Below are 23,409 nucleotides of genomic sequence, written 5' to 3'. Positions count from 1 at the left end.
AAAATGAACTATGCTTGTCTATAGATGCAATTAGGGTTGACAATGAAACGAGACAGAACATGAATCCATTGTTGTCGATTATTTTCTCAACTAGATTTCTTACTTTTAATCATCAACTAATAGTAAAAGTATGATTTAAATAGAATTCAGGTCATAAAAATTATAATAAAGTTCTAGTATTTACAATGATGCATATATTTGGGAATCATATATACTATTCCTCAGCTTGCTGAAGTAGGCTTACATGCATGAACTCTTGTAGAATTTGTATGGCTAAATTATTACAAGACATTGTAGGTAAGAGAGACGTAAGGGTCACCTTTTAACTGGCTGAGATGATACACAAATTTGAGAAACCCTCAACAGTTATTTGATAAGTGTAAATAATGCTGCAGGGAAGCTTCGTTGAAAATCAAGTCGGATAATTCTCAACTTGTTAGCCGCCTTTTCGTTTCGTGTACCTTTCCACTGCTAAGTGAAAATAATGCAGGGCCTAATGAATGCTTGAGGTTTGCAGGCGATAGAATGAACATTTAACAATGGTGTTGTATCAGAAAATTTCAAAGATCAGTGGTGACCGGTAAAGCTATTTTTGTCCAGCAGATACCACATGTGATACAAAATTGGATATGGATATGAGACATGATTCTTCATATATATGTGAAAAAAATGATTATACTCGTGTTAATCACATATTTGTATCGAATATCCACGACACCTTGTACAAAATATTGTGATGAATTATAGTGATATGTTTTTTGTGAAGTTTAGAGGCATGCTTGACTCTCAAGAAAACTGTTCTAAAAGGTTTAGGATGCTGATTCCATACAATTTGGCATGATTTTAATTAATATATCTGCAGGCTAAGGTGCAATTTAGGACTTTGACAGAAAAAAAAGTGAGCTGATGAACTAATTATTGGAGTAGACATTCTAAAATATAAAGAACAAAAGTCAACCAGCACAAACTATCCAGTAAAGGAGGGACTTGTACCATATTCCCTAGCATGGAGTTCCATTAAACATTTTGCCACTTAATTGAATAAGATTATATATTTAGTCAACTCTTTTTCTCAAATAAAGAAATTGAGTTGTTCATGAAGTTGGTAGGTCATGAGATCACAGGAACCACTTGGACCAAAGGAGAACAATTTATACTTTGTTATCATATTTAATTAGTTTGGAAATAATAAAGGACAATCAAAGCAGACAAGATTGGCCTCTGATATAACTTGATTAAAATCTTTTTCAGGTTTGAAAGCAAGAATTTTCTCTCTAAATTGAATTGTTCAGTGGAATTTAACCCTTTAATTTGATCTTAACTATGATTTGACAGATTCTGCAGACAACAATTAAGCATTTTATATGAAATGCTTCTACACTGAATCTCACTGGCATCATTTATTGCAACAAACATCTAAACATTATTATAATTAATATTGCAGATAAACTTGCAGGCAACAACAGAAGAGTATGATAAACCAAACATATACTGAATTCAAGGGCTATAGTTTAGTGACAATGAGTGTAGCTAGTGGCCACCTCCAGGACTTGGTACCGACTGCAATATTCGATCAATCTCAGCAAGATGAGCAGCAAAAACCCTTTCATTATAAGCCATTACGTGATCATTATCAGTTGGAGACTTCACGGGAAAATCGCTTGGAACCAAATTATCCTTGGGGAAATGACTGGTGCTTCCATCTCAGCATGGAAAAGCTTCCTAGATTGCATATATGGTACCTGATAGATCAAAACAAAGACAATATAAGCAAGCAACGCATAAACGAGCCATATTTGGACCCGGCCCCAAGTAACCTATATCGCTTGGTTTTGAGGGCTTTAGATGGATTTCGAGGTACGATATATAGCCGAGTTCAGAGACGGATTGCTTCACGCTTCATGTTGGCTAAGTCATCGTAATTGGAACAAAAATCACTTCAAATTTAGGCTGGTTTGAAAATATTTCAGTGTGATACTATGGAATTTGTGGTTGGTACAAATCAACTGCAGTATTTCGGCCGGCTTTTGTTTTATAATTCCTTGACGATTCCTGGGTTTAATTTACTTAATTTCTAAATTGACACCATCCTAAAAAATTATTAAACTAGAAATATTAAGGTAATAAGACTTAATTTCACTTATTTTAAAATTACAGTGACTTAAAACGCAATTAAACCATAGAAAGTGAGAGGGAATGTGTAATAACCTTAACAAATATCTATACCCGTATACGAGTCAAAGATGACATATTAATCGTATAAAACTTTTACTATTAAAAAATAGTGAAATTTTGTTACTTTAACATTTCCAAATCACTTTTTTGTTTAGATCTAATAATTATGTAAAATCACAATTTAACATTTTAATGTTAAAATCGGATTCGTTTTTAGGCAGCCAACTAGCAGTTCAAAACTGTTTTATACCATAAATAATACTGCATAAAATTACCTAATTTAAAAATTCTCTAATTAGTTTTTAAACCATGATTTTTTTTAAAATACTATTTATTATTTCTACTTATTATACTTAAAATTTATATATTTAAAATATTTACAACCTAAATAAATTTCATATCAGAGCAATTATTAAAAAGGAACATTGTATGATGTACGATGTCCTTATCAATTCTGGAGGTAAATTTGATTCCTAATAAATGATGTTGATACGCTCTCTACTTTTCCTTTTCGCTTGTACCTACGTGTGAAACACTAACATGCTAAGTTTTCACTTAGTGAAACACTAACATGCTAAGTTTTCACTTAGTGAAACGTTTAGGTTAACTAAATAAACATTTCTATAATAATAAAAATAAAACATCGTATAAAATAATTTATAAAATAAATAATGCAAATAAAATGTTATTGTAAAATATAAAATCAAACCCATATTATTTTTTTCTTCTATTGTTTCTTTTTCATGTACTATTCTTTTTAGATCATTTATAGCACAATTTACAATTCATGAAATACATGGTACCGATTCTATGATTGAGTGTTCTATGTTGTGTGTAGTATAAACTACTTATATCTGTATGGAACATTTAGTGCCCTGTAATTGTGATGTCACATTTAGTGCCTTGTAACTGTGATTGCACCATAGGTGCACTGTGAAAGTATAGATACTGTAGAACACAACAACATTGTACCTATGAATCCCGAATACATAAATGTATCTGGTAATTATGTTGTACATGAATGTATCCCTGTGTGATTGATCAATAACTCTCCACCTCATGGCATGTCAATTGTTTCACTAACTCACAAGTCACATACACTGTGGTTTTATTAAAATCATAAATCGTTTCACACTTATTCAAAACCATGCAATAAACTATACCATTTCTCCTATAAATTCATTCATATAGAAAATATCAAAATCTCATAAGTAAAATCTGTATTGGGCAATTCATACTCATAACATTCAAATATCATGTAATAAAATTCATATAAAATGTATTGAGTAAATTCATACCCAAAATCATTTAAAATATCATTTAATAAATCCATATAAAATAATGTAGAACTAATATTTTGATATAACAAATAAGGGCAAAATGTTTTTGGACTATATTGAATTTATTCAAAGTTTTCATCAAAATAATTCAAAGTCCAATCAAAACCTTAAAATGAGTATTTTGACTAGAAGTTCCGAAACTTCTACAAGAGTTTCAAAACTTTCCAAGACAGTTTCCCAAAAAGTTTCGATATTTTTCAAGAGTTTCGAAACTTTACCTAAATTTCGATACTTTGTGTCCAACGGTCAAATTTTTCCAACGGCTCTTTTGAAGAGTTTCAAAACTTTGTGTGCAGAAAGTTTTCCAACGGCTCCAAACCTTCCCAAACGACTAGAAACAACTAGTAACTCATTCCAACATATATAAACAAGTTTAAGACACTTGAAGAAGGAGAAAAACACCTATCCAAGCATTGAAACACAAAAGAAAAGCTTTTCAATCCTTATTTTCTTTCTCTTGTAAATATTTGTGTTTTGAGCTTAATTGTATATCCTTAGGTTTTGTTTTTTTGTAAACACCAATCTTTAGAGGTCTTATTGTTTACACATATTATTCACCATTGTAAAGGGGTTTTGGTTCTAGTTTAGCCAAGTGAAAAACTAGGGAATTGTAAAAGTTACTCTTTACTCCATAAACTTTAAATTACCAATTTACCCCCTCTTGGTACATTTTCATTTGATCACTCAAGCTTCATCGAGCCCAGTAATTGGTATCAAAGCTTGACTCATTAGAAAGTCTAACAACCTTAAGACGATCCTTTAAGAAGCTCTATCCATTTTCGACACAACTGAGAAGATGGCTTCCACCTCCGGCTCGTTCCACGTGGAAGACTCCCAACCGATCGACAAGCCTCCATACTTCATTGGAGCTAACTATCATCATTGGAAGAAATTAATGAAGTTATTCATCCAATCCAATGATCTTGATGCATGGAAGATGATTGAGAACGACTATTCTTCTCTAACGAAGAAGACGAAGGAGTGGAGTGACCAAGAACAAAAGAATGCCCAACAAAATGCCAAGACCATGCACATGTTGTTTTGTGCATTTGGTCCCGATGTCTATGAAGGTGTTTCTTCTTGTTCAAATACCAATGAGCTTTGGAATAAGCTCGAAGAACTTCATGGTGACAAGAAATAAGAACCACCAAAGGTAGTGTGCTTAATGGCTCTTGAAGAGCCCAAGGTATCTTCTAACTCTAGTGAATCTAATTCATATTTTTCAATGAGTTACAAGATGCATATGATGAATTATTTTTTGAGTTTGAGACCATGAACTCCAAACATAAGAAAATGATTTCAAAATTTATAGTTGAAAACAATTTTTTTTGAAAGCAAAATTGGGTTTTGAAAAACAAAATGAAATTTTGAAAAATGATTTAGAGTTTTCAAAAGTAAAAATTGAAAATTTTGAAAAAGAATGCTTTGATTTAAAAGTTAAACTTAAATACTTAACAAAAGAAAAGGAAATCATTTTAAATAATTCATCTAGTTTCATAATGGCAAAATGCACACATTGTCATTATCATGGTCATTTGGAACGTATCTACCCTTTAAAAAAAGTAAAATGTTTTTAAGTTAGACAAGTATGAGTTCCTAAAGGAACAAGGGGGTAACGGATTCACGCAGGTAGTGGTCCATCGCGCCGCAATTTAACGGGGGTAACGGTGGATAGCGCCGATAACTGAACGCTATTACCGTTTTTCAACAGTTACCGAAAAAAATAAAAATTGGAATTCTCACCCAAAAATGCAAAGATCAAACTGGAAAAAACACACCATCGGAAAAAACGTAAAAAAACTGAAATTCTCATTCAAAAAAGCTCTTAAACTCTACAACAACAAAAAATAAAAATCACATCATCGGCAAGATTCACCGGGTAAGACTCACCAGTCACCGATCATCAAGGCAAAGATCAAACCGAGAAGAGAACAAGCCGACAAAACAAAGTTGTTTTAGGAAAAAATTTGAGTCTTATGAATTTCATCGCTAGTGAAGAATATGGTAGAGTGTATGCTCCTCACCTCCTGTGAAAAACGAAAGGTTAATCTTGAAAGTGAGAAGGGATTTAAGACTTGGTGTGAATTATATTAAAATATAAAATAGCTTCTGGTAATTTCTTTTGGTTTTATGTTGGATTCTTAATTCAAAAAACAATAAGTATATTGTTTTGGGTCGTCCACTCCTATTTCCCATTTTCTATTTTTTTAATTTTTTTAAATAAATTCTTAAATATTTTAAGAGATATATTAATTTATCATTCCTCATATCTTTTAGAATTTATAATTTAATCCTTATTTTAGAATAAAAACTTTAATTTTTATTTAATTTAGTCCTAAGTTTATATTTTTATTTTAATTCTATTCAATTTAGTCGTGTTGCGGCTTTAATTATTATATGTCATAGTTTTATGTTCTTACTTTAATGATTGAACATCTTATTTCTTTTAAATAATAATGTATTCACAATGTCATCAACTTATCATTAATTATCTTACCCTATCATCAGGGTTTTAAAGTCTTCTATTTGGTTAAACTATATTATATATATGTCATTTTCGTTTAGAAAACATTATAAACATATTAAAAATGACTCATTATAATATAATTATTATGTTTTAGCATAAGTTGTGCAACATTTAAAAAAAATTCACGACCGCGACACCCACAGTGACTGCGATAGCATCCGTTATTTCCGCAACCGCGATAAACGTAACGCGACTGAAAACGCGGTCGCGGACGCTATTTAAATCCCTGTTAAGGAGAGGAGACTCACAAATCAGTTAAGCTCTTTAACTCGGATATCGTTGAAGGAATCGGTCCTTCCATTGATGTGCCTTGCATGTCCCTGCAAGGGATTTAGAATCTGTTAATAACAATGAAATGATTAAGAGATGCAAAAAGATAGGACATATGATTGGTACTCACAGTCTTGTAAGTTTAGTCCAATTCCCTATGAAATCAGGTATCTTCCCAGACAGACTACTTCCATCTATTCGGCTGCAAAAAGACATTTCAGAAAGGTCAGGATTTGGACTAATGTTGTTAGAAATATGCAGATATCCATATTAAGTACTAACACTTACAAATCAGTTAAGTTCTTCAAACTGCCGAATGATTTCGGTATTCTGCCGGTAAAATTGTTCGAAGAAAGATAACTGCAGGCGCCTAAAAGTAGACAGTTACGATACAAATCGAAAAGAATGTAGAACCCGAATTCACTCTATAAACATTGTTGAAATTAACTTACAGTCTACTCAAGCGGCCCAAATTTCCGAGGCTGGAAGGTAGAGATCCACCGAGCAGATTATCTTCCAAGACCCTAAATATGCAATTCGATTAAGAATCAGTATACTATAACAAAATTCTTTAGTCGATTCGACAGATTTATGCAGCATGACTTACAGTCCTTCAAGTGTAGAAATAACACCAATTTCACCAGGAATCGGACCACTAAGACGGTTCCCCAGAAGTGACCTGAAAAATGTTACAGAAGACCAAACAGTTTTACAACTTCATTGATGGATGGATGGATGGATGATCAAATGACACTAGGTAAGCACAAAACTGGTACAAAAATGACTTACAAAATGGTGAGAGGAAGCCGAGATAAACTTGAAGGAATCGATCCATTAAGATAGTTGCGAGTAAGATCACTGTTCAAAGATGGAAGCTGAGCTAAGTACTTCCCAGTCGCGTATAGTGAATAGGTAAAAGAGCTAAGACTAAAGTCTAATGAATTAATGAACCTATGATTGTCAACTGAACTTACATCACTTCCAGATGAGTAAAATTTCCAAGTTCAGATGGTAGAATTCCAGTCAAACTGTGACCCTTTATCAATCTGTTACAGAAAAGATGCACACAAATGAAAAAGGAAATGAAAAGAATCAAACTCATTGTAAATGATTAAGTAATTTCATGGTTAAGAAAGAGATCATACATTTGAGGGACATGGAAGTTGGTGTTGTTTCCATCAGAACAATTACATACAATTCTGCTTTCAACAAGTGTATTAATGGTATATTTGGAAACATGGAGATTAAAGATTGAGTGACCGAAAATTAATACTTCTAAATAATTTAAGCATGTACTTATATATATATAATAAAACAAATCAATGTTTTTATAGAATCTGTGTACTTATAATTTAATTCACTATATTTTCTATTGAAGAATAATTTTTGGGTAAACTATACATATAGTATCTAAACTATCGGTTTTTGTCTATTTTAGTACTTGCACTTTAATTTTTTTAAAATTGTGCCTAACGTTTAGTTTTTGTTTCATTTTAATACCTGTCATTAAAAACTTAACACGTTTAGTACCTAAACTATTAGTTTTGGTACTAAATTGAATCAAAACTGATAGTTAACGTACTAAATGCACAATTTACCCAATAACTTTCACGTGTAAATATAGTATTCTCTGTCCCACTAAAAAAATTTATTATTGGCTTTCAAAAAGTCAAAAATTTTAAACTTTAACCATAATTATTTTAAATATTTTAAACTATTAAATTTTATAAAATATATATCTAAAAACTATTTGATCAAAGGTTTTTAAAATATATTTTTTATACTTTTATTAATAATAAATTTTAAATACCAACAAGCAGTTGGTCTAATGGGATAAGACACTAGATATCTTAAACAATGTCAGGAGTTCGAATCCTGGACTGGGTTGAAAGGTTCACTTTCGCCTCTACAATACCTGATCTAGATTAATCGGCAAATAGATCGTATATCAATAATTAATTCAATAATATTAATAATAATAATAATAAATTTTAAATAATGACGAGTAAAAAAAAAAATTAATAATTAATAATAGAAAATTTTAATGGGATAAAAGAAAAAAATAGATGTAATCTTAGTTGTCCTTCAAAAACAAATTCCAAGATCCGTAACCGGTATCGGCAGTCCTGGCCGTTGATATATGGGGCAGTCAAAGTCAATTACATTTATATAGATCTCACTTGTCTAAGCTACTCACATGTTCACCAACATTTGCATTGAAAAATACCAAAACATTCTTGAAATTTATAACCTCTGCTAAAAATAAAGTAAAGCTAACATTTAATTGGTCTAAAATTAGAAAAAAAATATAAGATAAAAATAATAATTTCTAATATCAGTCTACAAAATTGATTTTAATGTTTGTAAAAATAGTCATTTTAACTCTTATTTTTTTTAATTTTTGAGTATTTTAGTCTTTAGTATTTTATTTTATTTTATCAAAATATACTCTCAATTGGATAAAAATTGTTACTTAACTGACTGTCAACACACATGTTGTTCATGTGATATTTTCACAACTGTTTAATTATTAAACAATTTAATACATACGAAATGACATATCAACATGTGTTGACCGTTAGTTAACTAATGATTTCAATTTATTATGAGCTATTTTGACTAAAAAAATAAAATAATGGAGACTAAAACTGTTAAAAAAATAGAGTCTCAATTGATTATTTATTCTAACATTGGAGACTAATTTGATTCTAAATCATTTGACAATGAATGTTCAAACATCTCTATAGACACTAGTGCTCAAACCTGAGACCTTGAAAGATAACAATCATCCCTTTAACCATTGAGATAGATTGGTTCGTGCATTACTGTATAACTTTTTTTATGAAATAACTACTAATACATCTGTCCTACTAAAAATGTCCTTTTTTTACTTTTTAAAAATAAAAAATTTTCACTTTGACCATTATTATTTTAAATATTTTGAAAATTAAATTTTATTACATATATATTTCAAAACTACATGATTAAAGATTTCTAAAATATATTTTTCATATTTTTATTAATAATAAATTTTTAAATAATAATCAATCAAAGTTAAAAAATTAATAAAAAATAATTTGAATGGGACATAAGAAATATATAACTTTCTTATTCATGGTTATATAAGTATGAGATAATGAAGGTATTATAGTTTGATTATATTAGAGTAAAATACACATTTAGTACTTAAACTATTAGTTGGTATCGAAATTTTCTTATTCATGTTTATATCATTTTGTTTTAGTTCCTAAACTTTTAATTTTTTTCAAAACCATATTTAATGTTTAGTTTCTTTTTCATTTTAGTATCCCACTGTTAAAAACTTAATACGTTTAGTACCTAAACCATCAATTTTGGTATAATTTAGTACCTAAACTTTCAAATTTTTTCAAAAAAAAACTTGAAGTTAAATTTTGGGCAACTAAAATGAAACAAAAACTAAACTTTATATATGATTTTAAAAATTTAGATACTAAAATGAACGAAAACTGATAGTTTTAGTACTAAACATGTAATTTACCCTTCATATCATCCTATGATTTCGTATGAAGATACATATTTAATTTTCATTCCCTAAATACATTACCGCAACTACCTAGCAAGTTTGGTATGCGATGTTAAGTTGATCATCAGCTTTAAGCAAACAAGTAGCTGTCGCCAGCAAATCATTGGGAAAAGCCAACGCTCTTTTGTTTGCTTTTGTTTTGTGTATTTATATATAAAAAAACCTTGTAATTTAAAAATATATTTAAATTATCAACAACCAGTTGATCTAGTGAGAAGAGGCATTAAGTCTCTTAGGTAAGGTCAGTGGTTCGAATCATGGCGTTTGCGAATGGAGCAAACTGGGTTGGGAGGGTCGCCCTCACCTCTGCGTACCCGAACTAGATTGTCAGTCAATAGATCGGATACCAATGATTAATTCACTATATATATATATATATATATATATAAATTTATAATTTTTTTAAATATTTTAATAACAATAAAACCAATAAAATTAATATTTCATTAACCCAAACATAACGGATTTTGGTTATTGATTGTTTCCTTAGCTGCGAGTTTCAATGGGCTGAATCAAACACTTGCATGAATTCTTTAGAGGTTGTTTTTCTTTGTATTATAAGCAATTGTTAATTTCTCAATTAGTTCTTTGTTCAAGCTACTTACTCACTTAGTTTTGCAGGCACTCATGGTCAACAAATGTGTATCATTTTGATATTATAGTTGACTTTTAGTATAAAATTTAATAAATAATCTATTAAATAGTAGTATTATTTAGATAAAAGCTTAGATTTGAATAAGTTTAACTTCAATTATTATAATTAATAATTCGTATTCTAATTTAATTAAAAACATAGAAATTGTTATTCGTAGATATCTCAAATTCAAACACTAACGACTGCAATAAGAACGATGGAGTGTTTATTATCAAATAATAGAGAATATTTAAAAGTTAGAACAGATAATAATATATAATCACCTTAACTTAATCGAAAAAATTATTGGCATTAAGATTTAATAGTCTATTAATACAAAAAAAACCTCAAATATTAAAAATTAGTGGCAGCAAGATTCAACCCCGATTAGAAAACCTTTAGCCACCTTTAATTTGTCTTGGGTTACTTATTAAATTTAAAATGGTGAATAATTAATTATTTTATTAAGATAAAGTTATTACAAAGTAGTATATGTTCTGAAGTCGTCGGTGTTCGAACTCAAAACCTTTAAGAATAACAATCATTCATTTAATTACTGAAATAATTTAGTTCGTACAATAATTAATTTTTTTTATTAAGCTAAGGTGATTATAAAGTAGTATATGTTCTAAACACTCTCAATTGTTTGACAATGAACGCTCGATCACCATGTTGCAGCCGTCGGTGCTCGAACTTGTGACCTCTAAAAACAACAATTTGAAGTAAATTGGTTTGTGCACCGTAATTAAATCTTAATTTAATAAAAACATTATTATAATAATTTATAGATAACATGTGATTTTGAGAGTATTTGAACGTATAATATCTTTCAACTAAGATGAAGAGATTTTTTTATCCTTATCCTTTACAAAATATTGAATAGGATGAAAATATTCTTCTTTAAAATTTTCCCAGAAAGTTAAAAAGGCCATTACCGATACCATGATATTTCTCTCGCCTATTTCTCTAATTCTCCACCTCATATTAATACTTACAGATCTCGAGGCCTTTATATTAAAAACAAAATCATATAAAACAAACATGCAGATATATACACAAAAGCATGCAGACACATGGGTTGAGTGCACATCCTTATCAATGGCGGATTATCAATTCACCTCTATATTTTTTTATGCAACTTGGTCCTCACGTTATTATTATTCAACTGATGGGACAGTTTGTTGTTTATAGTCCTACAGAAGCTTACAATAATGGTTGACTTGGTTGATCTCAATCTATGAGTCCTGTTTAAGGTCACCTTTCTTTATCTTCAAAACTAGAACCAACCCCAAAGCTCCCTTTTCGTACGATATAAAACTATGTGTTGCATTTAGATGTAATTCATTCATTTTCTCCAGAAGAACAAAAAGGAAAAAAAATGGTTGTTTCTCGACTTGTTCTAGCTTCAATCTCTCTTGCTTGTTGCCTTTCGGGATTTGTGTTTGGAGCGACACTTATAGATAATGAAGGTATTGTTGTGATGGGGTTTTTTTTCTTCTGTTTTTAGTTTTTGTTTTGAGTGACGGATTGATGGTGGGTTTTTGTTTCAGTGCAATATTTGAAAGACATAGGAAAGACGCTGGGGAAGAATGACTGGAACTTCGGCGTGGATCCGTGCGGTGGAGAAGAAGGGTGGAGTACGGCCAATCCCGTGAAGGGATTTGAGAATTCCGTCACCTGTAATTGCTCCTTCTCCAATGGCAATGACACAGTCTGCCATGTCGTTAGCATGTATGTTCTTCCTGCCTCTCTCGTTTTCCACCTCATTTTTTCTTTTTCTATAATTATTGATATTATATTTATTAATCGAAATCAAGCATCACAAAAACCCATTATAATATTATTCTTCTAATTAATGTACATACATACACATATATACATATGAGAGAGACAGGACGGTAAGGAGATAGGATATTTTTTTGTACATTGAGATTGAGAAAGGATCATGTGATGAGTGAAAATAGATGATTGATATTAACAGTAGAAAATGAGAAGATATTAATCAGAAAAAATATAAGGAGTCAATCTCACTCATCCAACAGTCTTAAATCTATATAAAACTAAAGAATTTTATATTGTATAAGTGAATCATTTAGGGTAATATATATATATATATATATATATATATGAGTTAGGATTAATTTGCACACATTGTAAAATTAATAGTTTTACACTTTTTAGTATCACTTAATTGAGAGAAATTAAAGGTGAAGTTTAACTCTTTATTTTTTCAGTTAATATCTTCTCATTTCTTACTGTTAATTTTATTATTTACTTTTTCTCTTATAATAGTCCTTAAAATGTGTAAAATTCTTAATTTTACATTAAGTATAAATTCATATTGCATATATATATAATTTAAACTCTAATTTTATAAAAATATTTTGCTAGATGTGTTAAATTCTAATTTTAGACGTGAGACTTATTTTTGTTTTAAAAGAAAACTATTATTTAACCAGTTAATTACACTACACATTCTCAAATTAGGATTCTTATTTTAAATTGATTCTCATTTTTTTAAATACTTGAATTTCAGTTCTAAATTATGGCTCCCATTTTAAATTAATCCCAGACTTTTGAACGTTTTAAACTCATCCTTAATCTATGACCCTCATTTTATATTGCTCCTCAAACTTTTGAATGTTTTAATTTCATCCACGAGCATTTGAATGATTTTCTTTCAAATGTTTCCTTGTATTAAAAAAAGTTGTTTTTTGTTATCGTGTGCTTTCATCTTTATTAACTGTAAAGCTTGTGATTAAGGTAATATTAAAAATATAATTTAAAATAAGAAATCAAACAAAGGCAGGGCAAGTTGTTGCGTACCTCTTTAAATGACAAATGACAAACAGTACTTGAAGCACACTTGTGTTGACTTTGATCCCTCCCATTCGCCCATCTTATTATACCTAAAGCTGTCTCACTCATGCTTTAGTCCCTATCAAATATGAGAATATATTCTTTTACATATAAAAGTCGAGAAAGATTTTAAAATAAAGAATAAAATATATTAAAAACATTAATTTGTTTTTAAATAACTATTTCGATTATTAAATATTATTTAATAAATTTATTAATTATTTTTTAATAAAACTCAATGATATTTTTATAATTTTTTAAAAGATAAAATTAGAATCATCTTCTAAATATAATAATATATGAGATTAGGTGACTTTAAATATTCAATTGAATCGCAGGAATCAAGTTCCATCATTGGTTAAATAAATTATTGTTATTCATATATATCGTAAGTTTGAGCACCATAAATTATAAAATATTTAAATATCTTTAAAATATATATTATCACTTATAAACAATGTAAATTAATAAAAAATATTTAATCGAATTAAAATACTCTCATACTTAATTTATCAATATACGGGACAAATAAAAGAGACAAGACATAGAATCAAAATTATGACAATACTGTATTTGATTTTTTATGTGTGTAGATTTTCTACATGCATTGAATTTTAAAGTATAATATCATTTATAGTTAAAAATAAATAATTAATATTTAATCTCAAGAAATGATATATTGGAATTTTTTAAATAAAATCATGACATTGTGAATGAAAAAATAATATTAAATTTTTTTATAATAATTCTTAATGATATTTAATTTAAATTAATAAATAAATAAATTAAATATAATAATTATAAAAAATGTAAAAGATAACTAGTCTTCGCAAAAGTCATGATGTGGGTCTAAGCTTATGTGTCTGTGGGTTGTTATTTTATTGATATTGGCTAAGAGTGAACTTATTTCGGCGTCCATATTTACATATAGTAAACGGTCAACTCAAGTACACAATTAAAATTCAATGAATTATATATCTATAGTTTGGTAAAAAGATTTTATATTTTATGGTAAAGACTTTGAATTTTAAATCTATTATTTTAGTACGAGAATCAAGTTATTTAAGTGATTAAAGAGGTTTTAGGTTTGAACACCAGAGACTCCAAGAGTATTTAAGTATTTATTGTCGAATGATTGAAAGTCTTTAGAATAAACCGCACCCCTAACACCCCCTTGGCTCATCCCTGCATGCATAGCAATTTAACAACATAAGGATCAAATTGTAACACCTTATACCCGACTTAGACGTTACTACCGAATTTTAGAGACTAGACCAATTCATATTAATAGAAATCATGAAAATTCTTAAATTATAACATACATAGATATAAAATCAATTTAAATCCGTAAACAGTAATAAGAGTTCATATATATATATATATATATTATAATATGAGTTAGAAGTCCAAATAAGATAAAAGTATAATATCCCAAATTACATATATAAATATATAGATAGTTAAAGTAAAATAAATAAAATAAAGTCCGAAACGTCCATTGTCTGAAAAGAGTTCACGCTACTAGACGATGCTCCAAGATTCAATCTTTGAGCAGCCACTAATCCCTTCCAAAAGATCTGTCATTATCATTTCAATGACAGTTAGTCTCAATGCAATTTTCTATTGAAACAGAGTTCTTAAGGCACAGAATCTCCAAGGCAGCCTCCCAAAAGATTTGGCTAAGTTCACTTTCCTTCAAGAAATGTAAGTCCAAACTCTTGTCATCACCATGGAAATTCCTTCTTACAGAACATAATTAAAAACTGTTAATCTTGTTGCAGTGATCTCAGCCGCAACTTCCTTAATGGCACAATACCCCCAGAGTGGGGTTCCATGCAACTTGTCAACATGTATGTTCTATTATATTCCATGTTCATGTTATGATGCACCACATGCACAACTTTTTTACCATGGTGAAATTAACATGATGGTTCTTTGCAGTTCTCTTCTTGGAAATCGTTTAGCAGGTCGAATCCCGAAAGAGCTAGGAAATATAAGTACTCTTACCAGCTTGTGAGTATTTTTTTCCCTTGAATATGGCTATTTATAGTGTAGGGTACTTTTTATCAATATCAGCTGACTCAGTTTTAATTATGAAAAAAAAATATCATGTAGAACAACTGAGTTCAATCAGCTTTCAGGACCTTTGCCTCCGGAGCTTGGGAATCTACCTGTGATTGAAAGAATGTACGAGTCTTGATCTTTAGATGTTCATAAGATTTTTGTTTATTACTGCTTTGATGTTTGATTAAATGCCTGAGTCTTCTTCATGGTCTAGTTTATCTGTTTCTTCATAATTCATTGTTGTTATCGGTGTTTAGGCTTCTTAGCTCTAACAATTTTACCGGTGAAGTACCTGAAACATTTGCCAAGTTGACCACATTGAAAGATTTGTAAGATTTTATTTTTTAATATTTATCAAGATTTAGTTCAAGTTCTATATTATGATTCGGGTTCTGATCGTTTCGGGATTCTCGACAGTCGGATTAGCGATAACCAGTTCACTGGACAGTTTCCTAGCTACATCCAGAATTGGACAAAACTTGAAAAACTGTAAGCTGACCCCTTTAGAACAGTAGTTTATTAATCATGACCTTTCTTGATCATTTACTTACCTAAATCGAATGTTGGTAATGACAGAGCAATACAGGCAAGTGGTCTGATGGGACCAATTCCATCAGGCATTAGTGATCTCGAAAAGTTAACTGACCTGTAAGTTCGATATTGATTTTAATATTCTTCAAACCTACAAATTAGAACATTTCAGTTCTATTATGATTTATATGCTCATGAAAATTGTTGATAAACAGGAGAATCAGTGACTTGAATGGAACTGATGCAACTTTTCCACCCCTTAGTAGCATGAAGAAACTGAAGATACTGTAAGTAAAACTCCAAAATGAAGAAGATTCAATCAAAACAAATATATCAATACATGAAATAACAGAGGCTTATGTTGAATTACAGGATATTGAGGAGTTGCAATCTCATCGGAAAGCTACCTGATTATCTTGGGGATATGACAAAGTTGAAGACCTTGTGAGTCATAAACCTGTAGTTTGCACATTGTTAACAAAGATTTTCACTGTGATTCTCAGAAATATTTAGTCTTTCTTTAATTTCATAACTTTTTTGTTTCCGTTATGCAGAGATCTCAGCTTTAACAAACTCAGCGGAGAAATTCCGAGCAGTTTTTCTGGCCTTATGGATGTGGATTACTTGTAAGTGATTGATATGATTGTTGGTTTTCCTCACATTTCCTGTAATGCTGTTCTTGCTGATACCATGAGTATAGTTACTTAATTAGGAGCTATAAATGGCGAATCATTCAATATCAATATATTATGCAGTGTATTCGATTTCATTATGTTATCATTTCGAACAGGTATTTAACAAGAAACTTGCTTACTGGTTCAGTACCTAGTTGGATACTGGAAAAAGGAGACAATGTGTAAGATTCTCTTCCAAAAAATTGGTTCATGCAATGGGAAATTATTAGATTCTCTTGTAAATGTCTTCTTTATGATCTTAGTAGATTGTTTACGAAATGATAACATTCAAAAGCCTAATATTGGTGCAGTGATCTTTCGTATAACAATTTCGATGCGAGCCAAGGGACATCTTGTCAACAGCGGAGTGTGTACGAATCTCATATTCATTACTTTTAATTGTGCATGTTTTGTTTATCAGCCATAACTTTGCATCTGTAAATTTTCCTTCAGGAATCTGTTTGCAAGCACTTCAAGTAGCAATACCTCGTAAGTGATGACTTCTTTTATTTCTCCTTCTTGTCAACATGATGACATTTCTCTGGACCTTTTTATTGTTCAAACAGGGGAGCTGTTTCTTGCTTGAGAAGCTTTGTTTGCCCAAAATGTAAGCAGAAACTTTTATAGATCTTAACAATGTTAAATTGTTTCATGAAACTCTGGCAGTTTTTGATCTTTTGTTTCTCGTGTCTCAGCCTGGTACTCTCTCCATATAAATTGTGGTGGGAGAGAAGTAGTTATTGGAGGTAATACCACATATGAAGATGATGCAGATGGAGCCGGGGCATCAAGATTTTACCAAAGCAGATCTAACTGGGCGTTCAGCAGCACTGGTCACTTCTTGGATGATGACCGTCCATCGGACGCTTATATTGGGACGAATTCATCGAAACTCTCCATGAATGATTCCAGACTATACATGAATGCACGCCTTTCTCCCATTTCTTTGACTTACTATGGACTTTGTATGGGCAATGGGAACTACACAGTCAACCTCCATTTTGCGGAGATTACGTTCACTAATGACAAAACATATAGCAGCTTAGGAAGGCGCATATTTGACATTTATCTCCAGGTAGTTATTCATTACAATATGAGGAGCTTTCGGATTTCAGCGAAATTTTGAGTTAACCGGAGCTAGCTATTTGCAGGGAAAGCTGGTGCAGAAGGATTTTAACATTGCGGAAGAAGCAGGTGGAGTCGGTAAGGCGGTCGTAAAGAAATTTCCTGCGATGGTGACTAATAGTACTTTGGAGATCCGCCTTCATTGGGCTGGAAAAGGGACGACTGCCATTCCTGTTAGAGGAGTTTATGGTCCTCTTATATCAGCTATATCCGTGAATCCCGGTACGTCGTAAAATGTTTTAACATTGTTCTCAACTACATATTCTTCACAGTATCCGGTTCGACATTCCGGAAGAAATGTCATCAGTCATCCTATCATTTGTAACTCCTGTACAATTTTGTTCAAGCAGATTTTATACCTCCAGCAGAAGATGGTGGTAGTAGCGGCGGTATATCGGTAGGTGCATTGGTCGGAATCTCAGCTGGATCAGTGTTTGTCATCTTTCTGGTTGGGGCATTACTTTGGTGGAAAGGCTGTTTAAGACCAAAAAGCCAATTGGAAAGAGGTATTTGTAGTGAAATCAGAGGCTACAGAAGCTGTCATATAAAAGGTCCTAATCCTGCTTTGCTTCATTACTACAGACTTACAAGGTCTAGACTTGCAGACTGGTTCCTTTAGTTTGAGGCAAATCAAATCTGCTACAAATAACTTTGATGTTGCTAATAAAATCGGAGAAGGCGGCTTTGGTCCCGTTTACAAGGTTATTGTCAGCCACAAATGCTTTCTTCTTGTTACTTCCACTCGGAACATTTAAGCCGATAAAACATCTTGTATGCAGGGTATTCTGGCAGATGGCACAGTTGTAGCTGTTAAGCAACTATCAGCCAAATCGAAACAAGGGAATCGAGAGTTTGTGAATGAAATAGGAATGATTTCTGCTCTGCAACACCCTCATCTGGTAAAGCTATTTGGTTGTTGCATAGAAGGAAATCAACTGTTGCTGATCTATGAGTACATGGAAAACAACAGCCTTGCTCGAGCACTGTTCGGTACGCTTTAGCCACTCGATTTCCTAGTTTTGAATCTATTCATGTACGTATTGTGTATAAATAAGCAAAACATGTCTGAATTATTGTTTATCTGGTTATTTTAAGGTCCACAAGAATGCCAATTGAAATTAGACTGGCCAACGAGACGGAAAATCTGCATCGGAATAGCTAGAGGTTTGGCATATCTACATGAAGAATCAAGGTTGAAGATTGTTCATAGAGACATCAAGGCTACAAATGTCTTGCTCGACAAGAAATTAAACCCTAAGATATCAGATTTCGGATTAGCCAAGCTTGATGAAGAGGATAACACTCACATTAGCACCCGAGTCGCCGGAACATAGTAAGCATCAAACCGATCAACATGCAAACTGATACAAAACTTCGATGCAAAGAATTTCATTGTTTCACATACTGAAGTAATTTCTCTAACTTTGCAGTGGCTACATGGCTCCTGAATATGCAATGCGCGGTTATTTAACCGACAAAGCTGATGTTTATAGCTTCGGGATCGTGATACTCGAGATCGTCAGCGGAAGGGCCAACACGAGCTATCGTTCGAAGGACGAATGCTTCTATCTTCTTGATTGGGTAACGTTCTCAACCACAGACTAAAAATCTTGGATACAATTTCATTTCAATTCAACTTTTTCCAATTGTTTTTGCAGGTTCATGTTTTAAAGGAGGAAGGGAAACTACCGGACATGGTCGATCCAAGAATCGGTCATAACTACAAAAAAGAGCAAGTAGCGTCAATGATCAACGTGGCACTTTTATGCACCGATGTTAACGCGGCGGCAAGGCCTGCAATGTCCTCTGTGGTCAGCATGCTCGAAGGGAAGGCTTCGGTTCAGGAAATCGAAACGGAATCGAGCCGTTTCGCGGACAGATCGGACTCAAAGGCAATGGCGAAGAAGCTTTACCAGCACCTTGAAGAAAAGAGTGCCCCTGAAAGCCAGACACACAGTATGTCAGCAGTTGGGCCATGGATTTCTTCCTCATCATCAACTGCTGATCTTTATCCAGTCACTACAACTTCCGAGTATTGGCAGAACCGAGACTCGGCAAATTAACCCCGTTCTCTTCAATGTTGATGGAAATGAACTGAGATGTTGCTGTCTGTTAATGTAAGTTAGAAAACAAAAGAAAAGGGGACGAGTTGCAGTAAAAATTTGCTAAAAAGCAAAATATAAATTGTCGATATAGCAAACTGGTTTTATGCAAATTGTATTTTTCGTTTTTGTATCTACAAGGCTACAAAAGTGTTGTATAAGACTTTAATTTTTTTCCTATTTTTTCTATTTGTTTATTCTTAAAAGTTAAAAGGAAAAAAAATGAAGATCAAATTTTAAAGAATAATTTAAAATAATTTTTTATAGATTTTTGGATAAACTACGTGTTTAATATCTAAATTATTAGTTTTGGTCAGTTTTAGTATCTAATTTTTTTTTAAATCATACCTAATGTTTAGTTTTTGCTTTATTTTAATATATGCCATTAAAAACTTAATGCATTTAGTACTTAAACAATTAGTTTTGGTTCATTTTAATATCTAAAATTTCTTTTTTTCCCCCAAAATTTAACTTTAAGTTTTTAACGGTGTACTAAAATGAAACAAAAACTAAACGTTAGGTATGATTTTAAAAAAATTAAAAATTCAAGTACTAAAATAGATCACAATTGATAGTTTAGATATTAAACGTGTAATTTAATCTTAGTTTTTTTTTTTTTAATTTGCTTTTGCCTAACGCTCTCTTGTTCTCTTTCACACACACACAAAAAAAGCCAAACAAAAGTCGACCAAGAAAGCACGTAGCAGACAACTTTTAAATGAAAAATAAATGAACTACGAACTTTGAACCTTGGTCTACTCCATGCAGCCAATAAAGTTTTTCCATTTCCTCAAATCAGATGAATCTACGGCTTCAGTTTCTATCACTAAACGAGTGGACATGATTTCATGCAACTTGCTATCGTATATCATCGTAACTACAAGTCAAACAAACTACCAATAGTTATAGGTAGAGATGGACACAAGATTTTACGTTAAGGGGTAAATATAAACCGTAATATTTAAAGGGACATACTTAAACTTATAAAATTTTAGAGAGAGTAAAAATAGATTTTTAATAAAAAAAATATATAGAAAAAATTTAAAATATATGATAATTTTAAAATTTCAGACGAGACCTCTATCCTTATCGCAAAGATGGACTTTTCTCGACTTAAAACACAAGTGGCTTTCGCTTCCTTTACTCCTATTAATAGAGATGTATATAATATCAGAATATCATATTTGCTTGTTCAAAAACTTCCACAATTTCATGGGAATTGTCGTATTTAAATCTTTGTGCTCGTCTGTTAATTGAATCTCTTCAACGTTCCAGAATGTTTCTTCCTCGCACGCCAGTTTTTGCTTGGATCTTCGTTGCTTGTTGTCTTGCAACTTCAACTCGGGGAGCTACACTTGCAAGAGACGAAGGTATTCAATAATTATGTAGAGTTTTGACCCATCAAACTGCTCCTTTTTGGCCTTTGTAATTGATTAATACTTTATTTTTCACATGTGTAGTGGAAGCTTTGAAAAGCATAGGTAGCAAATTGGGAACAAACTGGAATTTCGGGTCGGGGATCGATCCTTGCTCAAACGGAGACGAGAGTTGGAGAGAGCCCACAAGATGGGAATATATTGTTAAGAATGTTAGCTGCGATGACTGCTCCATCAACAACACCTGCCATATCGTCGGCATGTAAGCAGCTCTTTCTCTCGTAGATTTAAAAATATTTTTTAAGGATAGACAGTGGACTCTATATATTATTATTATAAATTATTCGTATGAGGTTAGCACAAATAAACTTTTATAGAAGACGTTATCAGTAAAATACACAACTAACATAAAAGAATTCAAATGTCAAGATAAGCACGTGTCCACAATAGACAACACCTACGTACTCATTGGAAACGAAAATAGATTATTAATAAAAAAATATATAAAAATTTATAGAGGGTATAGCCAGGCCAACCTCCCCCTTGCCCATTTCTGGTGAGTTACCACCCACATAACAATAACCTTTCATGTTCAAAATAATAAGGGTGAAGTACATAAATGGTCCTCGATTATATGATATTGTTTTGTTTAGTCCTTTTATTATTAAAAGTTATAAAATAGTCTTCTGACTATAAGACGATGCTTCATTGAGTCTTCTGACTATTAAAAGTTACAAAATTGTCACACTACTATTCATATGTTCTAAAATCGTCCTTTTTCGTTAAAAAATTGACGTTTATCTGAGGTGGATGTTAACATACCAAATGAGATATGATAAAATCATATTTTAATGATGTCTACTGGCACCATCGTAACTTTCATGTACTGGCTTTCCATCATAATGTTTCAAGCACTGACTCGACAACATAATATAAACAAATATTAATCAATCCACAAAATACAACTAAAATAATCTTGGGATCATATTTTATAATATCTCAGTCAAAAGGTTAATATTAATCTCAAATGGTCGATAATTTTTTTATCGAAAAAGAGGAGTTTGGAACATACGAATAGTCAAGTGACCATTTTGTATCTTTTAATAGTCGGAGGACTCAACAAAACATTGTCTTATAGTCAAAGGATCATCTTATAACTTTTAATAATCATACGACTCAACAAAGTAATACCCTATAATTAAGGGACCGTTTGTGTATTTTATCCAATTAATAAATAGATCGCCCAAGCACTTACAGAGTTCCCAACTGTTCACTCAACTCAATACCCTACAAATTCTTTTTAAATTTTTATCAAATTAAATCAATAAATTAGGATTAAATAATTTTTTTAATATTTTTAACAACATATCATAATATTTCATATATATATATATTGACAATAAACAGAGTGCTGAAAGGACAAAACCTATCGGGTAGTCTCCCACCGGAATTGGTCAGCCTCCCTTACCTCCAGGAAATGTAAGTACCTTTCTCTTATTTTCAAATAATTTATAATTAATCAATTAATTATATTATTTGTTAATATTGTAATTTCACTAATTGTTTTTCTACAGTGATCTCACTCGCAATTATCTTAGTGGCACCATTCCACGCCAATGGGGTTCTATGCTACAACTCGTCAAAATGTATGATTTTGTTAATTATTAATTAAATATATCCTCAAAATAATTTACTTTTCCATTTAAATAAACATTTATTTAAATACAAACAACTAAAGTCAGATAATAACTTGGGTATAAAACAGGGTAAAATATTCATCCAACTTTTAGGAGGTTTGTATTTAAATATTCAAAATAAAAATATTTATTCTAATTATTGATTTAAAATACATGACATTTAAATAATACAAAATAAGATGAAAATTAATATTAAAACTGAAATTTGAAACTAGAATCTTGGAACCCAACAAGTGATCTAAGTAGCAAAAGAGAGTGTTGTTTACCCTAGAGATCTTAGGTTCGTACCTAATATATTTTATAATTGAATTTACATGTAATATTTATAAATATATTTTATAATTTATATTATAATTAGGATTAGGATGTATTTACATAATGTAAAACTTTTTAGTTTTACACATATTTAGGATCGAATCGAGTCAAGTTGAGTAAATTTTTTTAGTTATTCGAGTTGACGAGTCTTATTT

The 23,409-nt window shown here is 31.1% G+C and overlaps 2 protein-coding genes across 2 annotated transcripts; one reads left to right on the top strand and one right to left on the bottom strand.

Annotated features, from left to right (window-relative positions):
- Positions 1 to 6,286: 6,286 nt before the first annotated feature.
- On the bottom strand, positions 6,287 to 7,147 carry LOC120114077 (probable LRR receptor-like serine/threonine-protein kinase At1g53440). Its single transcript, XM_039135094.1, has 6 exons — positions 7,089 to 7,147; positions 6,920 to 6,991; positions 6,765 to 6,836; positions 6,601 to 6,672; positions 6,443 to 6,514; positions 6,287 to 6,362 (listed from the first exon to the last, which is right to left on the bottom strand). Exons 1-6 carry the CDS (start codon positions 7,145 to 7,147, stop codon positions 6,287 to 6,289), a joined length of 423 nt encoding a protein of 140 aa, XP_038991025.1.
- Positions 7,148 to 11,804: 4,657 nt separating this feature from the next.
- Positions 11,805 to 19,981, top strand: LOC120114141 (probable leucine-rich repeat receptor-like serine/threonine-protein kinase At3g14840). The gene is made up of 24 exons (XM_039135136.1): positions 11,805 to 11,980; positions 12,062 to 12,242; positions 15,003 to 15,074; positions 15,152 to 15,220; positions 15,312 to 15,383; positions 15,486 to 15,557; positions 15,692 to 15,763; positions 15,852 to 15,923; positions 16,011 to 16,082; positions 16,181 to 16,252; positions 16,338 to 16,409; positions 16,520 to 16,591; positions 16,756 to 16,821; positions 16,951 to 17,010; positions 17,093 to 17,128; positions 17,206 to 17,246; positions 17,335 to 17,714; positions 17,791 to 17,986; positions 18,115 to 18,270; positions 18,347 to 18,465; positions 18,544 to 18,754; positions 18,860 to 19,097; positions 19,195 to 19,345; positions 19,423 to 19,981. Exons 1-24 carry the CDS (start codon positions 11,890 to 11,892, stop codon positions 19,825 to 19,827), a joined length of 3,048 nt encoding a protein of 1,015 aa, XP_038991067.1. The 5' UTR covers positions 11,805 to 11,889; the 3' UTR covers positions 19,828 to 19,981.
- Positions 19,982 to 23,409: the final 3,428 nt, after the last annotated feature.

The sequence above is a fragment of the Hibiscus syriacus genome, unplaced genomic scaffold (assembly GCF_006381635.1).
Source record: "Hibiscus syriacus cultivar Baekdansim isolate YM2019G1 unplaced genomic scaffold, ASM638163v2 tig00110220_pilon, whole genome shotgun sequence".
NCBI classification, from domain to species: domain Eukaryota; kingdom Viridiplantae; phylum Streptophyta; class Magnoliopsida; order Malvales; family Malvaceae; genus Hibiscus; species Hibiscus syriacus.
Note: the sequence above shows the minus strand (reverse complement) of the source record. Positions and strands in the feature narration are given on the sequence as shown.